This window comes from Pan troglodytes, chromosome 3 (assembly GCF_028858775.2).
Source record: "Pan troglodytes isolate AG18354 chromosome 3, NHGRI_mPanTro3-v2.0_pri, whole genome shotgun sequence".
Lineage (NCBI taxonomy): Eukaryota > Metazoa > Chordata > Mammalia > Primates > Hominidae > Pan > Pan troglodytes.
In genome coordinates, this window is record NC_072401.2 from 9172769 (window position 1) to 9195767 (window position 22999).

Sequence of the window (22999 nt, forward strand, 5' to 3'; positions counted from 1 at the left end):
CAATGTATTTCTCCTAGGCTCAAACACACACCAAATACTGTCCCTCCCCCACCCAAAAGCAGCCAGCCTGGGGCTGATGGAGGTGGGGTGGCCCCAGTGGCCCAGAATAGGGGAACGAGCTCTCCTTCAGATCCCATCATCACCGGCCGTGAACAGCTTTGCCCACCACCTGAGTCCTCCAGCTGACCAGAGACCAGAGACTGCAGGCCGGGAGGAAGGCCCAAGGCAAGAGCACGGTGGCCTGACCTTGAGTGCCACGGCTTTGTTTTGGCCCAAAGAAAAATTCCATACCAGATAGGAAATGGCTGTGCACACGGGGCGCCACACAGCCGAGCCCCTGTGACAAATGCCAGCGGCCATCAGTGGGCCTTTCGGTTTCAGTCAAGGCTCTAGAACTTTGGACACACCATCGTCACTTCCTCCTCCCTCCTCCCTACTCCCGGCTCCTGGCCCTTCCCTGTGGTGTGTCATAGAAGAGGGGCACAGCGCTCATCACCTCCGACTAGGGTCTGCCCTGCCCACCTGCACCTGGCCCAGCCCTGGCCTCCAGGTGTCCCCAGTCAGCACTGAAAGGTGCTCCCAGGAGGGACAGCACCCAGCGCAGCTTGAGCTGTCTCTGCCCTCGTGATCACAAAGCAGTGAAACTGTCCAGAAAATGTCCCTTTTTATTCCATACGCAAATAAGTAGATTCATTTAAAAAAACAACAACCCGGAGGCTGCGACGTCTGCAGAGAGCCCCAGCCTGCCTGCTCCTGGAACGGACGATGGGACCCACAGGTCCAGGGTCCTTTCTCCACCTGCGGGAGGGGTAGCACAGCCCTCCGGGCCGGCCTGCTGTCTGGGTCCCAGGAAAGGGACGTTTAGTGTTGGGGGCAGTCTGTGGGGACAGTCACCGCTCAGCCTTGGACAGCCGGTTCGTAGTTTTCCTTTGTTGTGCTGGGCTTGGCCTGAGGGCAGCTGCCCCGGGTGGCCGTGGCCGACCGCTCCTCGCTGAGGCCGGGGGTGGCCGTGGCGCCGGGGGCTGCGCAGCCCAGAGTCTCTGCATGGCCCCCTGTTCGAGTGGGGATCCAGCCTGGCAAATGGGTGGGGCGTCCCATTACATTCTAGAGGCGCTCCCCACAGGAGCTGAGGCCCGCCCGGCCGCGGCCTGCGCTCCCGAGGTACCTAGGAGGCCGCAGGAGCGACCATCCCTTCCCTAACGCCCCCTGAGCCCTGCGCCTGCCGCTGAATCGCGCGTCCACACAGGTCCACAGGGTCGTGGGGAGAGGTCCCGGCAGGCGGGGCTCACACCAGGCCAGGCATCTGCGCCCGCAGAAAGGGCACGGAGGCGGCGGCCGGGAAGGCGGCCAGCGGGTAGGCGAGGGCCCCGGAGAAGCCGAGCAGCGGTGGGGGCGGCGCGGGCGCGGCGGGTGCCAGCGGGAAGGGCAGGGTGGCCGGGGGCCCAGCGGCGGCCGCGGCCGGGGGGCTTTCGTGGTAGAGCACCGGCACGCGGACCAGGCGCTGCGCTCCCGGCGGGGACAGGCTGGCCGCCTCCAGCTCGGCTGCCAGCTGCCGCTTCCACTTGTTGCGGCGGTTCTGGAACCAGATCTTAACCTGCGTCTCGGTGAGCTGCAGGGAGGCGGCCAGGCCGGCGCGCTCGGCGCTGCTCAGGTAGCGCTTCAGGTCGAAGGTGGATTCCAGCTGGAAGACCTGGCTGCGGGAGAAGACTGTGCGCGTCTTCTTCTTTCGGCCGCCGCCCACGCCAACGCCGCCGCGTGTCTCCCCAGCCGCCGCAGGGACCTCGGCCAGCTCCGACGCCTCCTCCGTGCCGGCCGCCGGGCCACGCGCCGCCAGCTCCGCTGCCTCCCGCTGCACCGCTCCCGGCCCTGGGCCTCGCGGCCAGGCGCCCTCCGCACGGCCCATCTCCTCGCCCGTCTCCGGTGAGTCCCGGTCGCTGGCTGCAGGGGAGAGAGGGCACCACCGTTGGTTCTAGGGCACTGATTACCAGACTCAATCACTGAGGCCAGCCGTCCCCACCTTGAGGTCGCTCACAGCCACAAGCAGGAAGACCTTCCAGCACAGGGCTGGGCACCCAGCAGCTCTGGGGATGCACACATTGTCAGAACCGTGGGAGGCGGCCCAGAGACTGGGCAGCAGCTCCAAACCAACACCCCGCAACACACCAACACCCCGCAACACACAAACACAAACGCACACCCATGCCAGAGGACAACAAAGGGATGCAGAGCAAAGAAAAGAAACAAAAATACTACACAAGAAAAGCAGGCTGACCCCAGTGAGCACTCCCCACTCCCAGCTGCACCACGGGCGGCCCGGAAAAACACACAAACCTCCCGCAGAAGTCCCGGGACTAGAGGAAAGATGTCCTTCCGAGAAATGTTCACACCGAAAAACAAGCACAGGACACCCCCTGCCACCTGGCATCCAACCCCACGCCAAGCTCCCCAGAAGGAGGAATGAAGAGTTCACAGGCCTCTTCCCGCGCCCTCTGCCCGCTTGCACAGAAACATTCCATAGTAGGAGGACAAAACAATGCAAAGGATCCCCAAAAGAGAACTCCCATCAGGTGAGGCTGTCACCTCCACACCACATACTCCTGTAGCCCTGACCCAGTGTCCACAAGGCAAGTCCACACCAGCCACAATCATGCTCAAAGGGAACACGGGCACATGCCACTCTAAGCAACGTGCGGCAGCTGAGTCCTGCCCCAAACACTTTCAAGACTGGAGGTTCAGCCTCATGGGTTTGGGCTGAAACCAGAAGCTCACAGGGGGTGTCTGAGTTCATGTTCCTAGTACCAAGCTCCCCTACTCATCTCCTAGGAACAAGAAGAGGCCCACAGGCTGGCAAGGGATGATGTCAGGTTAAAGAGGCCAGCCGGGACCCAGAAGCACTTGCCCAGATTGAAGAGGGCAGCCGCCTCCCACTGCAGGGCTCTGGAGGCTGACTCGGACCCGCTGCTTTTCTGCCTTGGTCTGGAGCCTCCCGTGCAAAGGGCAGGCCCAGGTTGACAGGTTAGAGGTGGAGGCAGAGTTTGGCCTGGCCCTGGGCCCCCGGAAGGCTGTGCACTCAGCCGGGTGTGTGCCTGCAGTGTATTTGCAGCATTTGCACGCTCATGCAAGGGGTGCGCACACTGGTGGGCTTCTGTGCCTGGTTCCAGCTCTGTGCCTCATGCCCAAGGAGTGTGCACATCCCACTCACGCCCGTGGCCAATCCCCATGGTGTGTGCCCTCACAGCACCCACAGGGGAGTCAGGCAGCAGGTTGTGGTGCATGCTACTAGATCTGAGGAGTCCCTGCCTCCCCCCAATACCCCAAACTCACAGAGGCCCATGTGCTGCCACAAGGCACTAGGCTGACTTGCCGGCTCCAGTGAGGAAGTGGGACCCTAACCCGCATGGCACGAAATAAGGGGGAGCCGCCTCTGCAGGGGTGCCACCTGGGCTGCAGGAGGGGATGCACCCCAGGGATGAGCGGAGAACAAATTTCACCCTGAGAAACCCTTTCCATAGTCTCCCCCAGAAGGGCACTAGACAGAGTCGCTCGATTTCTGGGAAACCACGGAGGCCCTGCTCAAGTCTACGTGAAGGGGATGGGGGCCTAGACTTCCTGAGTGTGGGCGCCGAGATGTGGGGCCTTTTGCAAGGGGTCACTCCACGACATGGAAAAGATTATCTAACAAGTGAGTGAGGGTCGTAGGCCACTTACTCCCCAGCACACACTAATATTCATACAGAGGACAGCATGGATCCCAGAGCCGGAGCCTGCAGAGGGCCCACGTCCTCAGCTGGCCTCAAGGTCCAAAGGCTGTGTTGGGGGTGGGGGGCTGGCTAAGCCAGGGCTTAGGGGGTTGGACTGGCTTTCCTGGCCTTCCTCCCAGGGGTCTTCCTAAAGGGCAGGTCCAAAAGGGAGGCAGCGACCCTGGAACCCTGGGGAGGGGAAGCAGAACTAAGGGGTCAGATACCCAAGCAAGGGGGCAAAGGGGTTCTGGGGTTGAGAACCCCCAGCCCCAGTCTCAAGCCCTCAGCAGGGAACAAAGGCAAGGAGGGGGAGGGGCAGAAAAAGAAGAGAGAGGGGTTGGACTGGGGGCCTCAGAACAGGCTCCCTTCTTGCCTGGCACAGCCCATGCCCCTCGAGGACCAAGAGGGAGGCCCAGACCCCTGCCCCAGGCTGTCTGCAGCGGGCATAGAGGAAACAGGACTCTGGGGGGGCACAGCTGCCATGTTAGATGGCTCCCCTCCCCGGCCCCACCCCCACAACACTGCACCCTCTGCTCAATGCCCCCTTTTATTTTTCCACGTCTGATGCTACTTTGTCTCCCTTTTCCTCCATCTCTTCCTCCTCTTTTCTCTCTCGGATCACTCTTGGGTTTCTTTTTCCTGCATCTTCCCTTCCCCCCAACCCATTCTCTCTCCCGCAGCACATTCCTTTCATCCTCCATCCTCCCATTTTCTTTCTCAGCCTCTTTCGCCTTCTTCTGTATCTTTCCCTATCCTCTTTCACTCTCCTTTCTTTTTTCTTTGGCCTCCTGTTGTCCCCTGTCCCCAGCCTCCCTGGGACCGGAGGAGCCCGGCAATGGGTGAAGCTATGGCCTGCAAAACCTCCTCGTTAGCGGAGCTCCTGCCCCAGAGGGTGGGCCTCCAAACCAGCCCAACCAGGGGCTCCGTGGGGGCCCCACACGGCCCAGACGCCGTTCCACAGAAGGGAGAGGATGGCCCAGAACGGGCGGCGACGAGCCCGAAGTCCCCCAGCAAATGCGCAGGGAGGAAGTCGGGCCCCACAGCCTGACCCACCCCTCCCCGCGCCCTCACTCACTGTCAGGACTGAGGCCGCCTCCATAGCCACCGTGCGCCCGTGGGTACCAGCGCGCTGCGCCTCCGCAGCCCAGAGCGAAGGGCGGCCCGGGACCGGGGGGCGGCCGAGGACCGAGGCCCAGCGCTCCCGGCCCGAGCAGCGCACGGGCCCGCGCCTCCCCGCCGGGCCCGGTGACCGCGAGCAACTGTCGCCGCCGCTGTAGCCGTCGCCGCCGCGCCTGCTCGGCGTCCTCGTCTTCGGGGTCGTCGTCGTCCTCCTCCTCGTCCTCCCGGCTGCCGTCGCCCTGGGTCGCGCGCCCTGCGCCCTTGGCCTCGGCCGCCAGCAGGTTCTCGATGAGGAAGGAGGAGGCGCGGGCCGGCGTGGCGCGCCCGGGCTCCGTCAGCTCGTCAGGCATCGCGGCCGCGGGCTTCTCGGGCTCGGCCGGGCTCCTCGGTCCCCGCTGGGGATGGTGGAGCGCGGCTCCCGGGCGCACGCGCGGGCCGGCCCTGGAGCTGCTACCCGGAGCGCTGGCGTCGGGCCCCGCAGGGCAGGCGGCGGCCTCCGCGCCGGGCTGGGCTGGGCCGGGCCGGGAGCGAGTGCGCGCCGACAGCTGATCGGGCAGCCGCCTGGCTCGCCTTTCAGGTCGCTGTTCTGGTCGCCGCCGGGGCGGCCTCACTGGGGGCGGGGAGGGGGAGGGGCCAGCAGGGGCGGGGGGTCGCGGGCTGGGCCCGGAGGGCGGCCCGCTGAGCCCCGAGGACGCTGCGCCGGCCCCGAGCGCGGCCGCTGCCGGGAGACGCTGCCCAGACCTGAGCGCGCGGGCAGCGGCGCAGCCGAGGGCGGGCGGCCCCGGGCGCAGGCGGGGGGTCGCGCCGGGTCCGATCCCGCGTGATCAGTTCCCCCGTCCCGCACCACCCGCTCCGTGGGGGCGGGGCCTGGGCTGAGCGGCCACCCATTGGCTGTGGGGCCCCGATGAGGAACGGACTGGCCAATCACCGTCCGGCCAGAGCCGTAATTACCCCGCTGCGAGGAGAGTGTTGGACCGACAGTGAGTAACTGTGTGTGTGCGCGCGCGTGGTGTGTGCACGAGTGTGCGTTTGAATGGCTGTGTGTGTGTGTGGAGGGCGGCGTGGAGACCCCGGGGCTCCCAAGAAACTGCAAGAGGCTGGGCCACATTTTTTAATTAAAGACTTTGTGTGTAATTTAAAAATGGGAACACTGCCAAAACAGGACTGCGAAATGTGGCATATCTTAATATTTGCACTTAATGAAAGATGCTTTCAATGCCAACTGTAGTTCGGTAGAACTCTTCGGTTCCCGGGCTCAGTACTAGTATGTAAGGAAGTGCAACCACAGGGCTCCGCTGGCAGCCCGCTCGATGTTACCAAGCAGGTCTTCACCGCGCCAGCACCCCCACCGCCCGCTCCAGGGGAAGCCAGGGCCTTAGAAGGGGGTGGGAGCTTCTGGCCCAGCCTCTGCCCTGGGCGGAGGTCTTGGGGGCAGGCCCCTTCCCTCGTTGTGCCTCCGTTTCTTCGCTCTAAAGGGGTGGGGAGGTCCTCCCATATCTGCAGCGGGAAGTTCGGGAACAAACGCACCCTGGAGCTGTCTCCGTTCCGGGGTCGACTTCAGACTTACCTACATTAGGTCACTGCGCGGACGCGCGGGTTAAGCCGGCTTCACCCGATGCGGGTTATTTCGCAGAGATACATCCATCCTCCCAGGGCCAGCCCCGGGCCCCTCTCCACCCGAGTACCGCCCGCGTTCCCGGAGGTGACCGCAGACCTGGGGCTTCCGCTTTGTTTAATTCTTCCAAAAAAGCACGGTGGAGGGAGCATCGCCCCCATTTTTCAGCGGAGAAAACTGACGGGAGGAGAGAGAAGAGACTACCCCAGAGGGTAGGTGGCTCCGGCAAGCCTGGAATTCCTTCATTGATGCCCCGGAGTCCGGCTGGTTGGCAGGGCGGTGGGGCTCCAGGAGCGGCTGAGGCCTAGCCAGCTGGGCCCTCGCGGCCTGGGTTCGCAGAGACAAAATGGTGCGCCTCTTGGGAGCGTGTCCTGGGTGCGCTTTCTGGCGGCTGCCAGGAAGGACCTCTAGTGCTCAGTGGCTGCCGCGATCTCGAGTGGGAGGACTTTTCCAGGGACTCTAGGACAAGATGCTCAGCCTATCTCCTTTTCCCCGGCATTCTAGCCCAAGAGGGGCAAAAATAATCAATGACAGGGACTCCCCGGGTAGTTTAGCCTGGAGGCAGCCCACAGATGGGGGCTCCTCCCTCCATGTTGTTGATAAGGCCACTAAGCCAAAGTGGAGAGAGTTGGGATCTTAGGGAGGAGCTGAGGTCTCCCAAGCCCTGCTCCCTGGGATGTCCAGGGTCAGAGAGACTCCAAGGAGCAGAGGTACCCCAGCCAGAGGGGGCTGGGCCAAGGAAATTGAGACAGAGCGCCCGATTCGATTAGTTTGGAGCGCTAGCCTTGGGGCAGACACCGTCTACACTAGGGCGCTTTTGACAGATAAGGAAACTGAGGCCAGAGAGGGGCCAGATAAAAAGACAATGTCTGTGGGGAGAAGTGTTTTTCTGATAGCCGTCCAGTTCACACAGGCTCCCCTGGGTCTGTCTGTGAGAGGTGCCTGGACACTCCTGCCCCGTCCAGCCACGCGCCTGCCCAGATTGGTGGCATTTCCATTTCTCCCTCAGGCCTGGCGGGCTTCCTCTGAGTCTGAGTTCTAATTCCCTCCGCTCTAGGGTTGTGTGGCCCTGGAGGAGGCCTCTTGCGTCTCTGATCCTATAACTGCGGACGATACGCGTCCCTGACGGTGCCAGGTTGTTGGGAGTGGAGGCTGGACACCACCAGGCGGGTGGTGGCCCTGAGCGCATAGCGCTCGCGGGTGTCTTCCCACTGCTTCTGGGGGGCGCGCATGAGAGCGGCGCTTCCACACACTGACGCGTGGGGCCTGGGATGGGAGCGAAGAGGGGCGGTGGATCCGAAGCGAGGACCGTGCACCCTTTTCCTCTAGGCGCCCGCTGTCTGGGGGTTGCGGAGAGAGCGGGCGCCAGCCGGGCAGAGGCTGGCGCGTCCACACTCTGAGTCTCCCATGCCGGGTGCCAGAGACTTTCCAGCGACAACTGCAGCGGCGAAGCCTGGTTGGCGAGGCGTGGGTGTGGGCAATTGGGCAGATTGTTGACGCTAAGGCGCAGGGTCAGACCGGGACGCGCGAACTGACCGGACTGGTGCTCGCCCAGGCCACTGCCTCTGTGCTCGGTGCTGGTGGCGGAGCCGGCCAGGATCGAAGTCCTGCGTCCAGGTGAGTGGCGACGCCCAGTTTGGAGACAGAATTGCCGGCAGAGGCGCAAGCGGGAATCGCTACCTTCGCGGCGTGGCGCATTTCGATGCGCCGCAGGTCAGAGAGGCTCGCAGTTCACGGCCCAAGAACAGTCTCGGGCAGGGCAGGGGGAGGTCGGGATGCGTGCTCCTCGCGCTCGGAGGCTGACCCCGCAAAGCCGTCACCTCTGTCGGGGTTTCTTGCCCTCCCAGGAGCATGGTTCAAGATTTCTGATCACTGTTGGACACATCCGAATTCTGGGACTGAAGGACTCCCCCATCCAAAAAAAGCAAAACGTCTCAAAGTGAATGAGTTGTCACCTTCCTGTCTCCCCATCCCTGTGAGGGCACTCACACACACACACACACACATCCCCAACCCACAGCCATCCTTCCATGCAGGCAGGGCGCCACCAAGCCCACCACCTCCCTGTCCACTTTAGTCCCTAGGCCTCCCTCCCCTCCTGCGCCTGCCATGCATCCTCTCCCTTGTATCCTGACCCACCTTGGAACTTCCAGCAAACGCCCTCCAGGGAACCCAGTGCCCTTCTCAACTGGACAGGGAGGTGCCTGACAGGGCCTAAGCCCTCCTCACCGGTGTCCCCAGTGCCTCGCTGGAGGCTAGCAGCCAGATGAGTGAGTGGGAAGAATCCACAGAGCATAGATCTGGGGAGGCAAACCACAGCCGCTGGCGCATGTTTGGTTTCCTTTTAATCAACTTCTTTCTTTTGGAAGTTTTAGAGAATGTCCATTTTAAGTTTTCTATTTTCTTGCTTGTTTCATCCCTCATCCCAGTCTTACCCGTCCTGACCTCACCTGTGCGGCCCCACGTACCTGCTCTTGTGTCTTAATTTATAGAAACAGTATGACATTTCACACCTCCACTACTTGTCATTTTGAAAGTATATGTTTGAAGTCAATGACATGCTGGCCAATGCAGCAGTGCTCATTTCCTCTTTATGCTCTCTGCACAGCTCAGCACTCACATGTGCCACGGTTCCGTTTCTATCACGTGTTTCCCCAAACCTTCGTGGTGTGGAACAGCCGTGGATTTGATGCTCACTCCAGGTCAGGGATGGCTTCTCTCCAATTCCTGAAATCTGGGTCTCCTCTGGAAGACTCAAAGCTGTGGGCCGGGGTGGTGGACTGTTCTCAAAGCCCATTTGATCTTTTATCCAAAAGCTGATGCTGGCTGTGCGCTCAGGGACCCTTGCTTGGGGCCTCCCTATGTGACCTGGGCCTCCTCACAGCACGGGTTCCCAGGACAAGTGGAGGAGGCCGGAGACCGAGGGAGAGAGAAAGACAGAGAGTGAGAAGAAAGAGATCCCTCTGCTATACTTATTGATTGGAGCAGTGACAGCTCTTATCAAGGTTCAAGGGAAGGGACATGGACCCAGCTCTCAGTAGGAAGAATGTGGAAGTCACATTGTCAGATTGAACAATGAGAAATACCGTTGCGGTCATTCATTCAGCCCAGGTGCCACAGGGCAGCTTATTCCCCTGTTGGGAGATCTATCTGTAGGCTGCTTCCTATCTGTAGGCTGACTCTCCGCTTTTGCAAATAACATTGGAAGGAACAGACCAGTCCATCTTCCTGTAAGAGCCTGAGTTTTTCTGGGGATGAATGCCCGAGAATGGGAATCCTGGGGCGATGGATCTATACAGACTCACCTTCGTGAAGCACTTCAGAATCATCCTCCACAAGAGCTGTATCTATTTCTGTTTCCTCACATCTTCGCCAGCACTTGGTCTCATCGGACTTTTACACATGTGACGCTGTGACAGGTATGAAGGGAAACCTGGCATTTAGGGTGATAGGTCTCTGCGTGCTGAGAGGGTCCAGAGCTGAGCATGTTAGGAAGCTAGAGGGTTGGCTTTATATGAGACAGCTGCTGGGAAGGAGGGGAAATGATGAATTGGGGTCTGGTTATGAAGACCCCTGCATGCCGAGCTGAAGAATACGGTTAGGTTCTTAATTTGCAAAGCAATGGGGAGCCACTGAAGGTTGTTGAGCTGGGGAGGCAGGGTTAAAGCTGGACCCTAAGAAGAGTCATCTGAACGCCACACATACGCAGGGTGGACAGGAGATGAGGAGGTGCAAGTGGAGGTTCTCAGCATGGCCCAGGGATGAGCAATAATGCCCCCTGAAGGCAGGGGCAAGCCAAGGCCCATCTCCACTGTCTGTGGGGCCAGACACAGTGTCAGTGGGTGTGGAGGGAGGGAGCCCCAGGCAACCGTTGGCTGTTGAACCTGGCTGTGTCTTATTTTCTCCCTTTAGCCCCTCACGTTCAGGCCTGGGGAGCAGTACAGTCTCGAGACATTCTCGTTGTCTTAGTCTGATCCCCACGTCGCAGCCAGCAGGAAATGTCCTTGCAGCTGTGGAGATGTGGATCAGAACTAGGGCGCCTCACTCCAGCTCAGCCGCTGGCCCACTAAGGTGTGAGCAAGTCACTGCCCTTGAGGGACCTTGATGTACCCTGCTGTTGAGGGGAACAGCAGGAACGCCCACTCCTGGGCTGGGATATGGGGAGTGCAGATCACCGCATACACAAGCCTTCCGCATACACTGAAAGAGACCAAATGCTTTGAAAAAGATCAAAATGTTCAAAACGTACTGTGGCTGCCTTCTGGGGGTCTAGCCATTCCTTCCTTGTGAAAGTCTCTCTTTAGAAACTGGAAAGAGAAGAATTTTCATAAACTACCACGCCCAAAGGCTGGTGGACCAGAGGGGAGAGAGGAGAGGAGTGGGGAGAGGAGAGGAGAGGGGAGAGGAGAGGGAGAAGAAAGGGGGAGAAGGAAGTGAAAAGAGAGGGAAGGACTGGGCCTGAGGAGGAGGAAGGAAGAGGTGATGGAAGGGAAGGAGTGGGAGGAGAAATGGAGGGGGAAGGAGAGAGGAGGAAGAAGAAGGAGAAAACAGGAGGTAGGAAGAAGGGGAGGAATATGGAGGGAGAGAGGGAAGGGAAAGGGAAGTGTGCAGGAGGGATGGGGAGAAGCGGAGGGGAGGCATGGAGAGGAGGAGGGGAGGGATGGAAGGAGGGGGAGGGGAAAGGTGTTGACCTCGGCATTCCTGGTTGCACAGGTCTTGCAGCAATGGGGTTCAGCCCTCTCCCTGCCTGGGCTCACTCATTGTCCCGGGGAGCTGCGGCAGTCATGGGCGCCATTCTGCCAGGGAAGGCCCACCCGGGATACAGCCTCATGTGCGCGTCCTCCAAGCCTGGCTCCCTGCAGGCTGGAGACTGCCCTGGAGCCTGGAACCGCCGGGGCCAGCTGAGAAGCCGCCTCCGCTGCTGGAGTCCCTGGGAAGGGTCCCCTCCACCTGCCCACAGCCAGCCTGGGAGGCAGACGCGCCAACGTCTGGCCCCTCAGCAGGGACAGTGGCTCCAACAAAGCCACCCCCGGGAGGGGACGCTGTGCCCATGGGGCTGCTCCTCCCCCAACCCCAGGGCCTGGCCCCAGCACCTGCCCTGTGCCAGGGCCACCGAGCTGGGCTCCCTTGCCCTCCATTCAATGCAGGATTTCCCTCTTAACTTTCTTTCGATTTTGAAAACTTTCAAACATAGGCAACAATGAAAAGAACTGGGCAGAGAACACCGCCTGCCCCCCTCACCCAGGACCCCATTGTCCCCCGCCCCTCCCCGCCGATTTCATAGTGTGTGGCAGGCCCCAGCACACCTGCAGGTAGACTGGCTGTGGAGAACCTCTCTTCTCAGAGCCCATTACAAAGGCAGAAATTCGTGAGTTTGGGTCCCAGCTCTGCCATGGAAGCAGCAGGAAGACAGCGCTATTCATCGTCCTGAGCACCGCTTCTTCCTGTGGAAATCGACATAACGAGGCCCCGTGGGAGTGGCTGCGGTGGCTGGGGGGAGACAGTGACAGTGCACACCCAACTCGGGACCTCTGTCCCCAGGAAACCGCCTGGAGGATGGATGCTCTGGTGATGACTTTCAGAAGTGTGATGCCAAAATCAGGCACTGGAGGTAGACCGGCCTTGCACTCAGCCACAGCCCGCTGGATGCCAGCCTCTCCCGGTCTCCGTGAAGATACGTGAAGCTGTGGTCACTTTAAGGCTCTGGGTGTGGGAATATCTGGTTTTAATATCTAGAGCACCTCGAGGTGGGTAGGTTTTGGTTTCCACAATGGAGCACAGATTTGTGCTCTGAGTTCCCCAAATCACTGGGGACCTGCAGCCGTCTCAGGCTGCCGGTGACCTTGATTAGAAGTGACTTGGGGCTGGAGGAACAAGTCTGGAACACAGGGCTAGGGCAGCCACGGTGGAGAGAGCCTTTTCCCAAGGAGCCAGAGGGAAGTTTCTGGAAACCACAGCCGGCCAGCACAGGAACCCCACCCGTCTAGACGCTCGGCCCTGTTGGTCTTGGAATGGACGCCGTGACCCAACGGGACTTCCTTGCAGCGGGGGAGCACAGGCTCGGGGTGCTGGGGAAATGTTTGGCACAGGCATCCCTGGTTAAGTCTGGAGGAAAATTCCAGGCTTAGCAATCCTTTCCGTAGGAGGGTCTTGGGAGGGCTGCAGGAGGTGGGCAGGGAACAAGCCCCCCACCCCCACATCGGAGGCGGGCAGAAGTCAGAACCTTCAACAGGTTTGGCAACCGCTTTCCACCTGAGCCTGGCTGTAGACTCCGTGCTGGGCTCCTCGTGGATGCTCCGAAAACCCCACAAGGACTTGTGGGGCCTGATGATGTTCCCCATTCAGCCCCCTCCCCCGCCCCAGCTTATTCCCTGCGCAGGATTTGTAATTTCAAACAATAGAAACACTCTTCATGCGGATCAGAAGCTGTGACGCACACAGGCGTTCATCGTCACACTGGTGCATTATGCAGCTGGGAGAAAGAATGGGGTGCACTTGTTATGGGGCCGCCCCAAGGACCCATTGAGGTAATCAGACAAGTAGAAGACAGGAAGTGAGTAAAGGGTGGGGGGTTAACATCCATTGGCACCTACGTCAACATAAGAACCATGTGTCGACGTATGCATTGACGGTTGATGATGTGTGCCTCTATCATGGGTTGAATTGTGTCCTAAAATTCACATGTTGAAGTCCTAACCCCCAGAACCTCAGAAGGTGACATTATTTGGAAATAGGGTGGTTGCGGATGAAATTAGTTCAGATGAGGTCATGCTGGAGATGGGTGGGCTCTGATCCAACATGACTGGTGTTCTTATAACAAGGGAAAACGTGGACACAGACACGCACCCAGGGAGATGCTGTGGGAAGATGGAGGCGGAGGTGGGGACAGTGCTGCCACAGCCAGGGACCCACCAGAGGCTGCAGAGAGGCCTGGGCCTCATCTTTCCCTAGAGCCTCAGAGAGAGCCTGGCTCTGCCCACAGCCTGATGTTGGCTTCCAGAACCGTGAGAGAATACAGTCCTGTGGCTCTAAGGCACCCAGCATTCCTTGGCTCCTGCAGCCCCCGGACATGGTTATCTGTGGGCAGGGATGAGAGAACCTCCCTGGAGCAGAACCGAGTGCTGGAAACAGAGGTGGGATGACCTCTGCCTCTCCGCGCTGTTCAGAACTTCATGGTTTCAGTTTTGTACCAAGTGCAAGTATTAATTTTTTAAAATGTCTGCTGCCCTTCTTGAAAAAAAAAAATGGAATGGAAACACTGAAAAGTCACCAAAGAGATAACTTAGAGGTGGTCAGGGGTGTCTGGCCCTTAGTAGAAGCTGACAGAAGCTTGGGGTACGAAGAGGCTGCCCAGCTGTGGAAGGAGAGTAAAGGATGTGGAAGAGGCGTGGGGGTCCTGAAAGACTGGGAGGGCCCTCCAGGTTCACACGTGCAGGTGCGTGGGGGCGGGGGAGGGCAGCAGTTTCACATGCCATGGACCCACCGATGTGAAAATGAGGGAGAGCCAGAGCGTAGCCATGGAGGCCCCGGGGTCACCCCCTTACCTACTGGAGGAGGCAGGAAGGGTGGGCTCTGCGCCCAGACCCACCAAGTCTGCTCTGCCACCCTGAGCCTCCACTTGGCCTCTCTGAGCCTCAATTTCTTCATCTGATAAAGGAATGAACACATACCAACACCAGCAAAAAACACAGTTCATACAGCACCTTGACTTGGGCACCCCCCGCAGCCCCACAAGCCGAGGTGGGGCACAGGTCGCTGGCGCAGCCCACCTGAACCCAACGTGCATGAACCTGGCCCGTGCCTCACGGTGCCCAGGCTGCCCCTTTGGGCCCTCAGTGTCTCTGCCTTCACCTCAACCTTCTTTTTCCACAACAAAAATGGCTTTTTATAGTATATAAATACATGCTGAACACAGAGAACCGGACAGATCCTCCACGATGCGGAGATAACAGGCCGTCTGTAAGCGCACCACTCTGAGACTCCCGTCAGCATTCTGGGATGGTCTCACCTGGCATCTCTTTAGTCAGACAAAGGCCGAAACACACACGCACACCCCACACTCACCGACGCCCACAGACCCATCCCTCCACACCCCCACACAGTCACATAAACACACACCATCCACACCTGCACCCACACAGCCCCACCCACACACACACCCACGCCCCCGTCCACACAGAAACACACCCACACACATCCATCCAGGTCCACACAGGCCCATGCACACAGACACAATCTACAAACCTATACACACAGACCCACACCCCTGCCTTAACACAGACATATGAAAACACGTGCCTGTCCACACCCACACAACCCCTTATGCACACCTCTCCCCATAAACTCCTCACACAGTCCCCCGTCTACACTGACACACACCCCTGTATACACACCTCACCCCGTAAACGCCTCACACATCCCCCTACACACACACACACACACACACACACACACACACACAGACACCCACCCCACGGGTCCGTATAGGTGCCCACACAGCCCTACCCCCTTGACATGCCCCCACAGCCATACATCCTGCCATGCCACCCAGATGGACACCAGGTCCCGCTCCCGCCCATGGGGTCACAGGCTCTGTGTGGCCCATCAGGAACCCACCCACTCCCATCCCATCCCCCTCCAAATCCTGCATCGCCAGCTCGATGTCTTTACACATCGCTCTGCCTCTCGATGCTCAGTGAATCCTGCAGAGACGCAGAGCAATGCAAGCACGTGTGGCTGCAATGTACAAGCAGTAGGGTTTCGGGCTCACCGTTTTCTGTGTGTTCTATCCATGACACGCATTCTTCTGCCTGTTTCTTTCCCATCCAGTGGGCCCTGAAAACCCCTCTCTGTCTTCTGGTTTAGCCTCCACTCCCCGTTTAGTGGCTGCACTCATTTCCATGGTGGTGGTGGTGGGGCGCTTCTGCATCTCCCCATTCATGGGATTCACTCTGTCTCCAGTGCTGGTGACGGCAGATAGCCCTGCAGCCATGTGGGCCTGTGAAGAAACCTGCCGCTGCCTCCTTAGGTGCTGGCGGGGCTGTTTCTACCGGAGAGATTCCTGGGTGTAGTACTGATGGGCCTAATGGGCTGGGTGTGTGCAGTCACTGATGTTACTCCAATTTTCCAGATTGCTTTTCCAAAAGACTGACCCCCCTGGGCCTTCCACCAGCGCCATAGAGGACGCCTCTCCCAACTCCTCTGCCTATAGGTAGCACAGCTCCTTCTTAAGGCTTTGCCAGACTGAGGAGTGTAAGTAGTGGCTACTCTCTGGGGTGTAAATTGGTCTTTACTCAAAGTCAGGGGACTGGTGAGTTGCAGTGAATATGTCACTGGCACGCACCCTTCTGGAGCCTGGTGTGGGTGGGTGGGCAACTCAGGATGGGAGGGGAGGCCTGCATCTGCAGCGGGTGCGGCGGGGAGGGCGGGGAGGCGGGGAGAGCGGGGAGGGCGCTGCTGAGAGTCAAACTGGACTCCTCCTCCTGCCCGCCCCCTCCTCCCTACCCCCTAGGCTTCTCTAAGCACCACACCATCTGCCGCACCCCCTGCTGGCTGCCGAGATTGTCATCAGACAGAGGACAGAGATGACATCTGTCTGCACCCCAGCTCAGGGCTCTGCGCACAGTAGGTGCTGGCGTTTGAGTGGGCAGAGGCAGCCGGCCCCCTCTCATGCCAGTGGCCTGTGGAGACCATTACCTCCTCACTGCCAAGAGCTGGTCGTCCCAAACCAGTGAGCTTTTCAGCGGGTCCCAGAGTGGGTGAAATATTTGCCGGCTGGAGGGGTGAACTTAGGCCACATCATCGCCCACCCATCTATCATCATCTACAGGAATCTTTGCTCCTCCAGAGCTGCTGCAACGCAGAGGCTTGGCCTGGGGAAGACTGGAAATGGAATCGTCTTCATCCTGTGGCACCCTCCCGCTGAGCCATTTCTCATTACAGGGCCTTGCAGAGCGTATCTGTTCTGGCGTCTGCAGGACAAGTTTGATAACTGAAGTGTGAGAAGGATTTTGAAGGAGACAAGGCAAGAATGAAACTTTCTCTCCCTGCCCCACTCAAACTCTCTTATGGCTGTGTGTAGGCAGGGTGGAGGAGAAGCACCCTCCCCACCAACATTCCTGATGGAGGGACCCCCAGACCTCAGGCGGAGAGTGGAGGCCCCTGAGACCTCAGGCAGAGAGTGGAGGCCCCCCAGACCTCAGGCAGAGAGTGGAGAGGGTCCCTCAGACCTCAGGCAGAGAGTGGAGGCCCCCAGACCTCAGGCAGAGAGTGGAGGCCCCCAGGCCTCAGACAGAGGGTGGAGGCCCCCAGACCTCAGGCAGAGAGTGGAGAGGGTCCCTCAGACCTCAGGCAGAGAGTGGAGGCCCCCAGACCTCAGGCAGAGAGTGGAGGCCCCCAGACCTCAGGCGGAGAGTGGAGGCCCCTCAGACCTCAGGCAGAGAGTGGAGGCCCCTGAGACCTCAGGCAGAGAGTGGAGGCCCCTCAGACCTCAGGCAGCAAGTTCTGCTGGGTGGCTCTGTAGCCGCAGCCTGGGCTCCGAGGTTGCTACGACGCTGAGTTTTGTCTGTGAAACACCAAAGACCAATCCACATACACCTGGCCTTAGTCCACCTGTACCCATAGAGTTCCACAAACCTGGTGGCATAAAACAGAAATGTATTCTCTCCCAGTCTGGCGGCCACAAGTCCAAAGTCAGTAATGCCGGGTTGAAATGAGGAGTCAGCAGGGCTGCGCTCCACGGGAGGCCCTCAGGGGGGCTCCTTCTTGCCCCTTCCAGCCCCTGGTGGCTCTGGGCATTCCTTGGCTTGTGGCCACATGGCTCCAAACTGTCTCTGCCTTCATGCGGCCTTCTCCTCTGTGTGTCTGTGGCCAGGTCTCCCTGCCTCCCACTCATTAAGTATATACATGATTGCATTTAGGGCCTACCTGGATACTCCCTGCTCATCTCAAAAGCCTTACCTAATCTCATTATCAAACACCCTTTCCTGCAAAAGGCAACATTTACAGGTTCTAGGTTTAGCACCTGATATCTTCGGGAAATAGTGCTGTGGTTTGAATGTTTGTGTCCCTCCCAAATTCATGTTGAAACTTAATTCCTAGTGCAAGAATATGACAAGCTAGGGCCTTGGGGAGGTAAGAAGTGCCCTTATAAAAGGGCTTGAGGGGGCGAGTTCACTTTTTTTTGTCCTTCTGCCATGTGAGGACGCTGCAAGAAGATGCCATATTAGAAGCAAAGAGCAAGTCCTCCTTAGACACCAGATTTGCTGGCACCTTGATCTTGGATTTCTCAGCCTCCAGAACTATGAGGAATACATTTCTGTTCTTTATCAATTACCCAGTCTATTTTACTATAGAAGCAAAAAGGGATGACAGCAGACAGTATTCAGCCCTAAATGTTCATTAGCCTCCGTGCAGTAGCTTGAGCCAGGGCCCCTCCAAAGTTATGTAGCGTATCAGCTGTTTGCTCCTTTGGCCTCAGTGAGGCTACCCCAGGGACTGCAGAAAGTGCGATTTTGAGCCACAGAACAGAAGTGTTGACTCGTCTAGGAGTCAGCCTGGAAAACTAGTTCAAAGGGAGGCTCCCAAGCAATGGCCCAGTGTAGAAAACTCCTAACAGGGATCATTTTGCTGCTGCTCACATACCTGTCCTGACAGGGAACTCACTACTATGCAAGGTTACTCATTTTTTTTTTTTTTTTTTGCTCCTACTACCCCCTTGACTTAAGCCTGTAATGATGTGCAGAAAGACTGTGCTTCTGAGATGCTGAAAAGGGACCTCAGTAGTGCAGAGGCCAGCTCTTTGAGAAAATGTGAGAGCTAGCTGGGTGTAAGGAAGAGGCAAGTTCCAGGCTAGTGCCCACCCTTCAGGCTGAAACCGGCTGGAACCAGGCTGACCAATTACAAGGACAAGAAGGCGAGTGGGGATCTTCCATGAGAGGGGCCAGCAGAGAGCCTTGGGAAGAGATGTGTCTAATGGGGTCTCAAGCTGTGCGTTGGGGTCCCTTCCTTTGACAAGACAACCTCCTCCCGCCATCTTCAGTGCATCAGAGAAGCCAGTGTGGCAGCATGGCTGGGTTTCTCAGAAGCCAACGGGTGGGCTCCGGGGATGGGAAGGAGGTGGTCTGAGTCTCCTCTAACCCTGAACTTCGGTCTCCCTGCAGGCTGGGGGCCTAGCCCGAGCCCCTGTGGAGGTATGTGGGGTGGGGGATAATCATGTCTCCCACATCTCGACTCCCTTGGCCCCTTCTCCCTGTGGCCCCTCTTGGTGGTAAGCCCACTTGGGGCTGGCTACAGCCCTCCTTGGGGATAACTGCTCACACTGGCAGGAGGCAGGCAGGAAGGGGGACCCCTTAGTGGGGGCGACAGCTGGATGGATGACTGGGCTCCCATCAAATCTGACACACTCATCACCCAACTCCACAGAAGACCCAAAGCCTGTGCTGCCAGAGAGGACAGGGTGGTAGCAGCTCTCTGAATGCCCCAGGCCTGAGAAGGAGTGGGTGAGTGGAGATCTGGCTGCCAGGCCCCAGTCAAGCCGGGACCCCCTCCCCCCGGTTAGAGGCCTCTAGACAGACACAGCCCCTATGACAAGCCTGGATACCTGTGCCACCTTTAGGGGAATGAGTCTGTTGCACTGCGGTCTCTGACTGCCCTCAGCTCCACACGGCCCACGTGAATCCCTGTGCCTATGATTCTTAGCAACCAACGAAGTTCATTTTGTCCCCACCAGTCTATTCTGAGCACCCCAAAAGGGATCATTTGGATGGGGCTGGGAGGGGCAACCAGCACATGGACATTTGCAGGGTGGGGCCTGGTTCTCAGTCCAGGGTGCCCCCGGCGGACTCACAGCACCGAGATGAAGATGGGGACAGACATCAGCTTTAAAATAACCTCAAATAAATTTGCCCACAAACAGTGTCCCAATCACCCTACATTACATTCTCAGGACCAGGGGAGGACGTGCTAAAACAGCACAACTCCTTGGACCTGAATTGTCCGGGCCAACCGTCTGTCAATGAACCAGATTTTGCTGGAATTCTCTCGCTTCTTTAGCACAGTGGAAGTATTCATCTAAGGTTAATTTATTCTGAAGGCTTAAATACGCAAAGTAGAGCCGCGCTGGGATGAACGTCCTGTCCCAAGGCCGCCACCTCCAGGAAGTTTGTGGAACTGACTTGAAATAACAACACCCTCCTTGGACAGAGATGCGGAAACGCGCATTTTCCCCCTTAAAATTCCCCTGTGCCTGTAATCCCAGCACTTTGGGAGGCCGAGGCGGGTAGATCACGAGGTCAGGAGTTCGAGACCAGCCTGATCCACATGGTGAAACCCCATCTCTACTAAAAATACAAAAATCAGCTGGGCATGGTGGCAGGCGCCTGTAATCCCAGCTACTCAGGAGGCTGAGGCAGGAGAATCACTTGAACGTTGGAGGCGGAGGGTGCAGTGAGCTGAGATGGCGCCACTGCACTCCAGCTTGGGCGACAGAGCAAGACTCCATTTCAAGAAAACAAAACAAAACAAAACAAAAACTCCCCTGCATCTCCACACCCACACCATTTCTACGATTCACATGGTATCTTAAAGTTTCCAATGTGGTTTTGGGCCTACGAAGGAGAAGAACTGAAGTGAGCTTTAAAAATGACTGTTCCTTGTTCCTAAAAATGCTAATCGGACCATCTCCAGGGGAATCCTATATGCACAGCCGCCCCGCTCCCCGCCACCGAATACGCAACCTAAATCTGACAGCAATGACCCAGGGCTCCTGGCAGGCCAGGCCAGCAGGTGAGGTCAGGGGTGGGAGGCGGGCAGTACTGCTGTCTGCAGAGTCCTGTGCTGTTCACATAGTCCTCCCAGCCACGAATGTCTCATCCCCACCGGGGCATTGCCTCTTCTGTCCTCATTTCATAGACTACAAATTCAGGCCTGGAGGAATGAAGTCACCTCATTTATTTGCTTAGTCATTTGTCTGACAACTACTGATGTAATGCAGTCAACAGGCGAGGCCCTGTTCTGGCCCCAAGACAGATCCCAGAAGGAGCTCAGCCCTGTCCTTGCCCACATGGGAAGCCAGGCCAGGCACTCTTTAGGGTCCAATCACACATGAATGACAGAGGAGTGCAGGGCGCAAGAGCGGGCTTGGGCCCCAAGTCTCCTTCTGGCTCCTACTTTGTGGTTCTACACAGCAGGGAAGGAGGAGGGTCCCTGAACCCCTTTAGAATCCCTCAAAGATGTTATTATTGCCACTTCAGGTCTGTATTCAAGTCCAGCAGCCACAAAAATTAAGCAGCTGCAAGGCTGCTTGTCCTCTCTGTTGCTTCTTTGCCTGCAATTAGTGCAGAAGGCCAACAGGGGGCAGCGTCTAGCCTGGCTGTCTCATGGGGACATCTGAAGTGGAAAATAGCTCACTTCCATTTAATCTTCGTCTAAAAACAATAAGCCGATGTGAAGTTTAGAGAACTAACTTAATTAGGAATCATTTGCAGGGTCTCTGGAGCACCAGTTTCCTGAACTCCACTCTTCCCCACATATGCAAAGACAGCATCACTTAATGAAAAGGCAATTGAGGAGGCAAGGACTGGAGGAGGCTCAGAATCAGCAAATGGAGATTCAGGGGTTGCTGAGACTTCAGTCCAACAGGGTCCGTCTACAGGAGGGAGAAACTGGGGTCCATGAAGGGCAGAGGATGATCTCAGTGCCCTCTGAGGGGCAGCCCAGGCAGGGAAGAACCCACTCCCTGGCCAATACCTGTAGCATTCACATAGATGCTCCGACTGAATACAACTTTAAAGTGTAATTCCAAGATGAGGCTATGATCGGCCCCTGATGGCAGCATCACTTCGGGGGAGCAGGCTCCTCTGGTCCACAGAGGCAGGACTTCCACCAGGAGGGGAGCTTCTTCAGGAGGAGCAGGGAGAGATTTTGCCTGCCTCTTATTCATTTAATGCCTGGGGAGGGGCCTTAGCCCTGCCCATCATCACAATTCCAACTCAAGTTCTCCAAAAACAACCCCAGCCTCCTGCCTTTACCGGGAGGCAGATGTATGGTTGCTGGGAGATACTGATGCCGTGAGTCTGCCAACAGCTGCCTGCAGCTCCATCCTGGGTCCACAGGCTGCATGCGGGCCTCAGGCCTTAGTGCCACCCCCCACCCCCGGGTTGGTAAATGCCAAGCCAAGCTCCGAGGCCCACTGTCTTTTTGATCCTCAGTTTTCTCAATGGAAAAATACACAGTCACTTTTTAGTGAGGGTGACAGGAACCACGACGATGACAGAGCCTTTCCCTCCCCTGCAGCACTGGGGCACAGGCCAGTGGTCCCAGACTGTCCATGCTCCTCAGGCCCCTCCACCTCTGCACCCCACAGCTCACCCCCAGCCCTTGAGGCTGTGCTGCAGCAACATGTTTCCCAGAGAGAGGAGGCCACCCCTTCCCCAATACCAAAGGGAGAAGCCTGAGGCGGCCGGCCCTCCCAATGCAGAGAGCGCACCCAGCCTTGCTGCACCCAGCCCAGGAGGAACTGAATGCCCCAGATGCGTGCTGTGCCGGGTGCTGGGTACCAGGCGCTGGGTGCTGGGTGCCAGGTGCATGCTGCGCCGGGTGCTGGATGCCAGGTGACAGGTGACAGGTGTGTGTTGTGCTGAGTGCTGGGTGCTGGGTGCTGGGTGCCGGGTGCTGGGTGCTGGGCCAAATGCCCTCCCTGCACAACTGGGCTGGATGCTCGGCGACCCCGACTGCTTCCAGGGCCTTTTCTTGGCCAAGCTGATGCAAAATGATTGAAGCCAAAAACCTCCTGAAAGCAGGTGGAGAGCTGGCACTGAGAGATGTATGGGAGTCAGTCAACTCCCGGTTACCCAGCGCCTGGTCCTCATGGTCCCTTAGAGTCTGCCACCCGGCTCCACTGTGGAGGAAAATTGAGCCTGAGAAAAGAACGGGTTTGCCCCGATTTCCCAGTGCTGACGCCAAGCTGGGTGGGACCTCACAGCTACAAACCTGGCCTCTTCCCCTGCGCAGGGAGATCTGCACCTGCAAGAAGGGGACTGAGCAGGTGCCTGAGGGCCATGCGTGGAGTCTGCCTTTCCTCCAGGGGATTTCGTTTAGATCTCCAGGGGGATGCGCTGTGCTGCGCAGGAGTAAACGCGGTGGAGAAAAGGAAAAAATAAACCAGAAAGGCAAGGCCAGCAGGGGCCCTGGACTGCCACGCTCAGGGGCCACCCAGTAACTGTGCCCCGACCATGTGCTAGCCCACCCCCACAGAAGTAGCTTCCTTTTGTTAAATTGCTACGAATTCTCTCCGCCCCTTGCCTCTCTGGGATCTCAAAGACCCTCCCCCAATTTCTCAGAAGGACGTTTGGCTGCTGCACCAGGGCCCCATAAACCCCGACAAGACTCGGTCCTGAGCCGCCGCTGCACAAGGTTGGCGCAGGGAGGGAAATGGCAGGTGGCAGTGCCTGCCCCACAGGGCCCAGAACCTCCAGCACCCAGCAGTGATGTGCACCCTCGTTGAGCTTAGCTTCCCTTGAAATCC

The 22999-nt window shown here is 58.3% G+C and overlaps 1 protein-coding gene across 1 annotated transcript; it reads right to left on the bottom strand.

Annotated features, from left to right (window-relative positions):
- Positions 1-1204: 1204 nt before the first annotated feature.
- Positions 1205-5434, bottom strand: HMX1 (H6 family homeobox 1). The gene is made up of 2 exons (XM_016951319.3): positions 4816-5434; positions 1205-1938 (listed from the first exon to the last, which is right to left on the bottom strand). Exons 1-2 carry the CDS (start codon positions 5207-5209, stop codon positions 1286-1288), a joined length of 1047 nt encoding a protein of 348 aa, XP_016806808.1. The 5' UTR covers positions 5210-5434; the 3' UTR covers positions 1205-1285.
- Between the last annotated feature and the right edge of the window lie 17565 nt (positions 5435-22999).

Coding starts and splice junctions, on each gene's coding strand:
- HMX1 (XM_016951319.3), bottom strand. CDS start 5,209: ATGCCTGACGAGCTGACGGAGCCCGGGCGCGCCACGCCGGCCCGCGCC. Junction 1,939..4,815: donor AGGCGGCCTCAGTCCTGACA/GTGAGTGAGGGC, acceptor TCTCCCCTGCAG/CCAGCGACCGGGACTCACCG.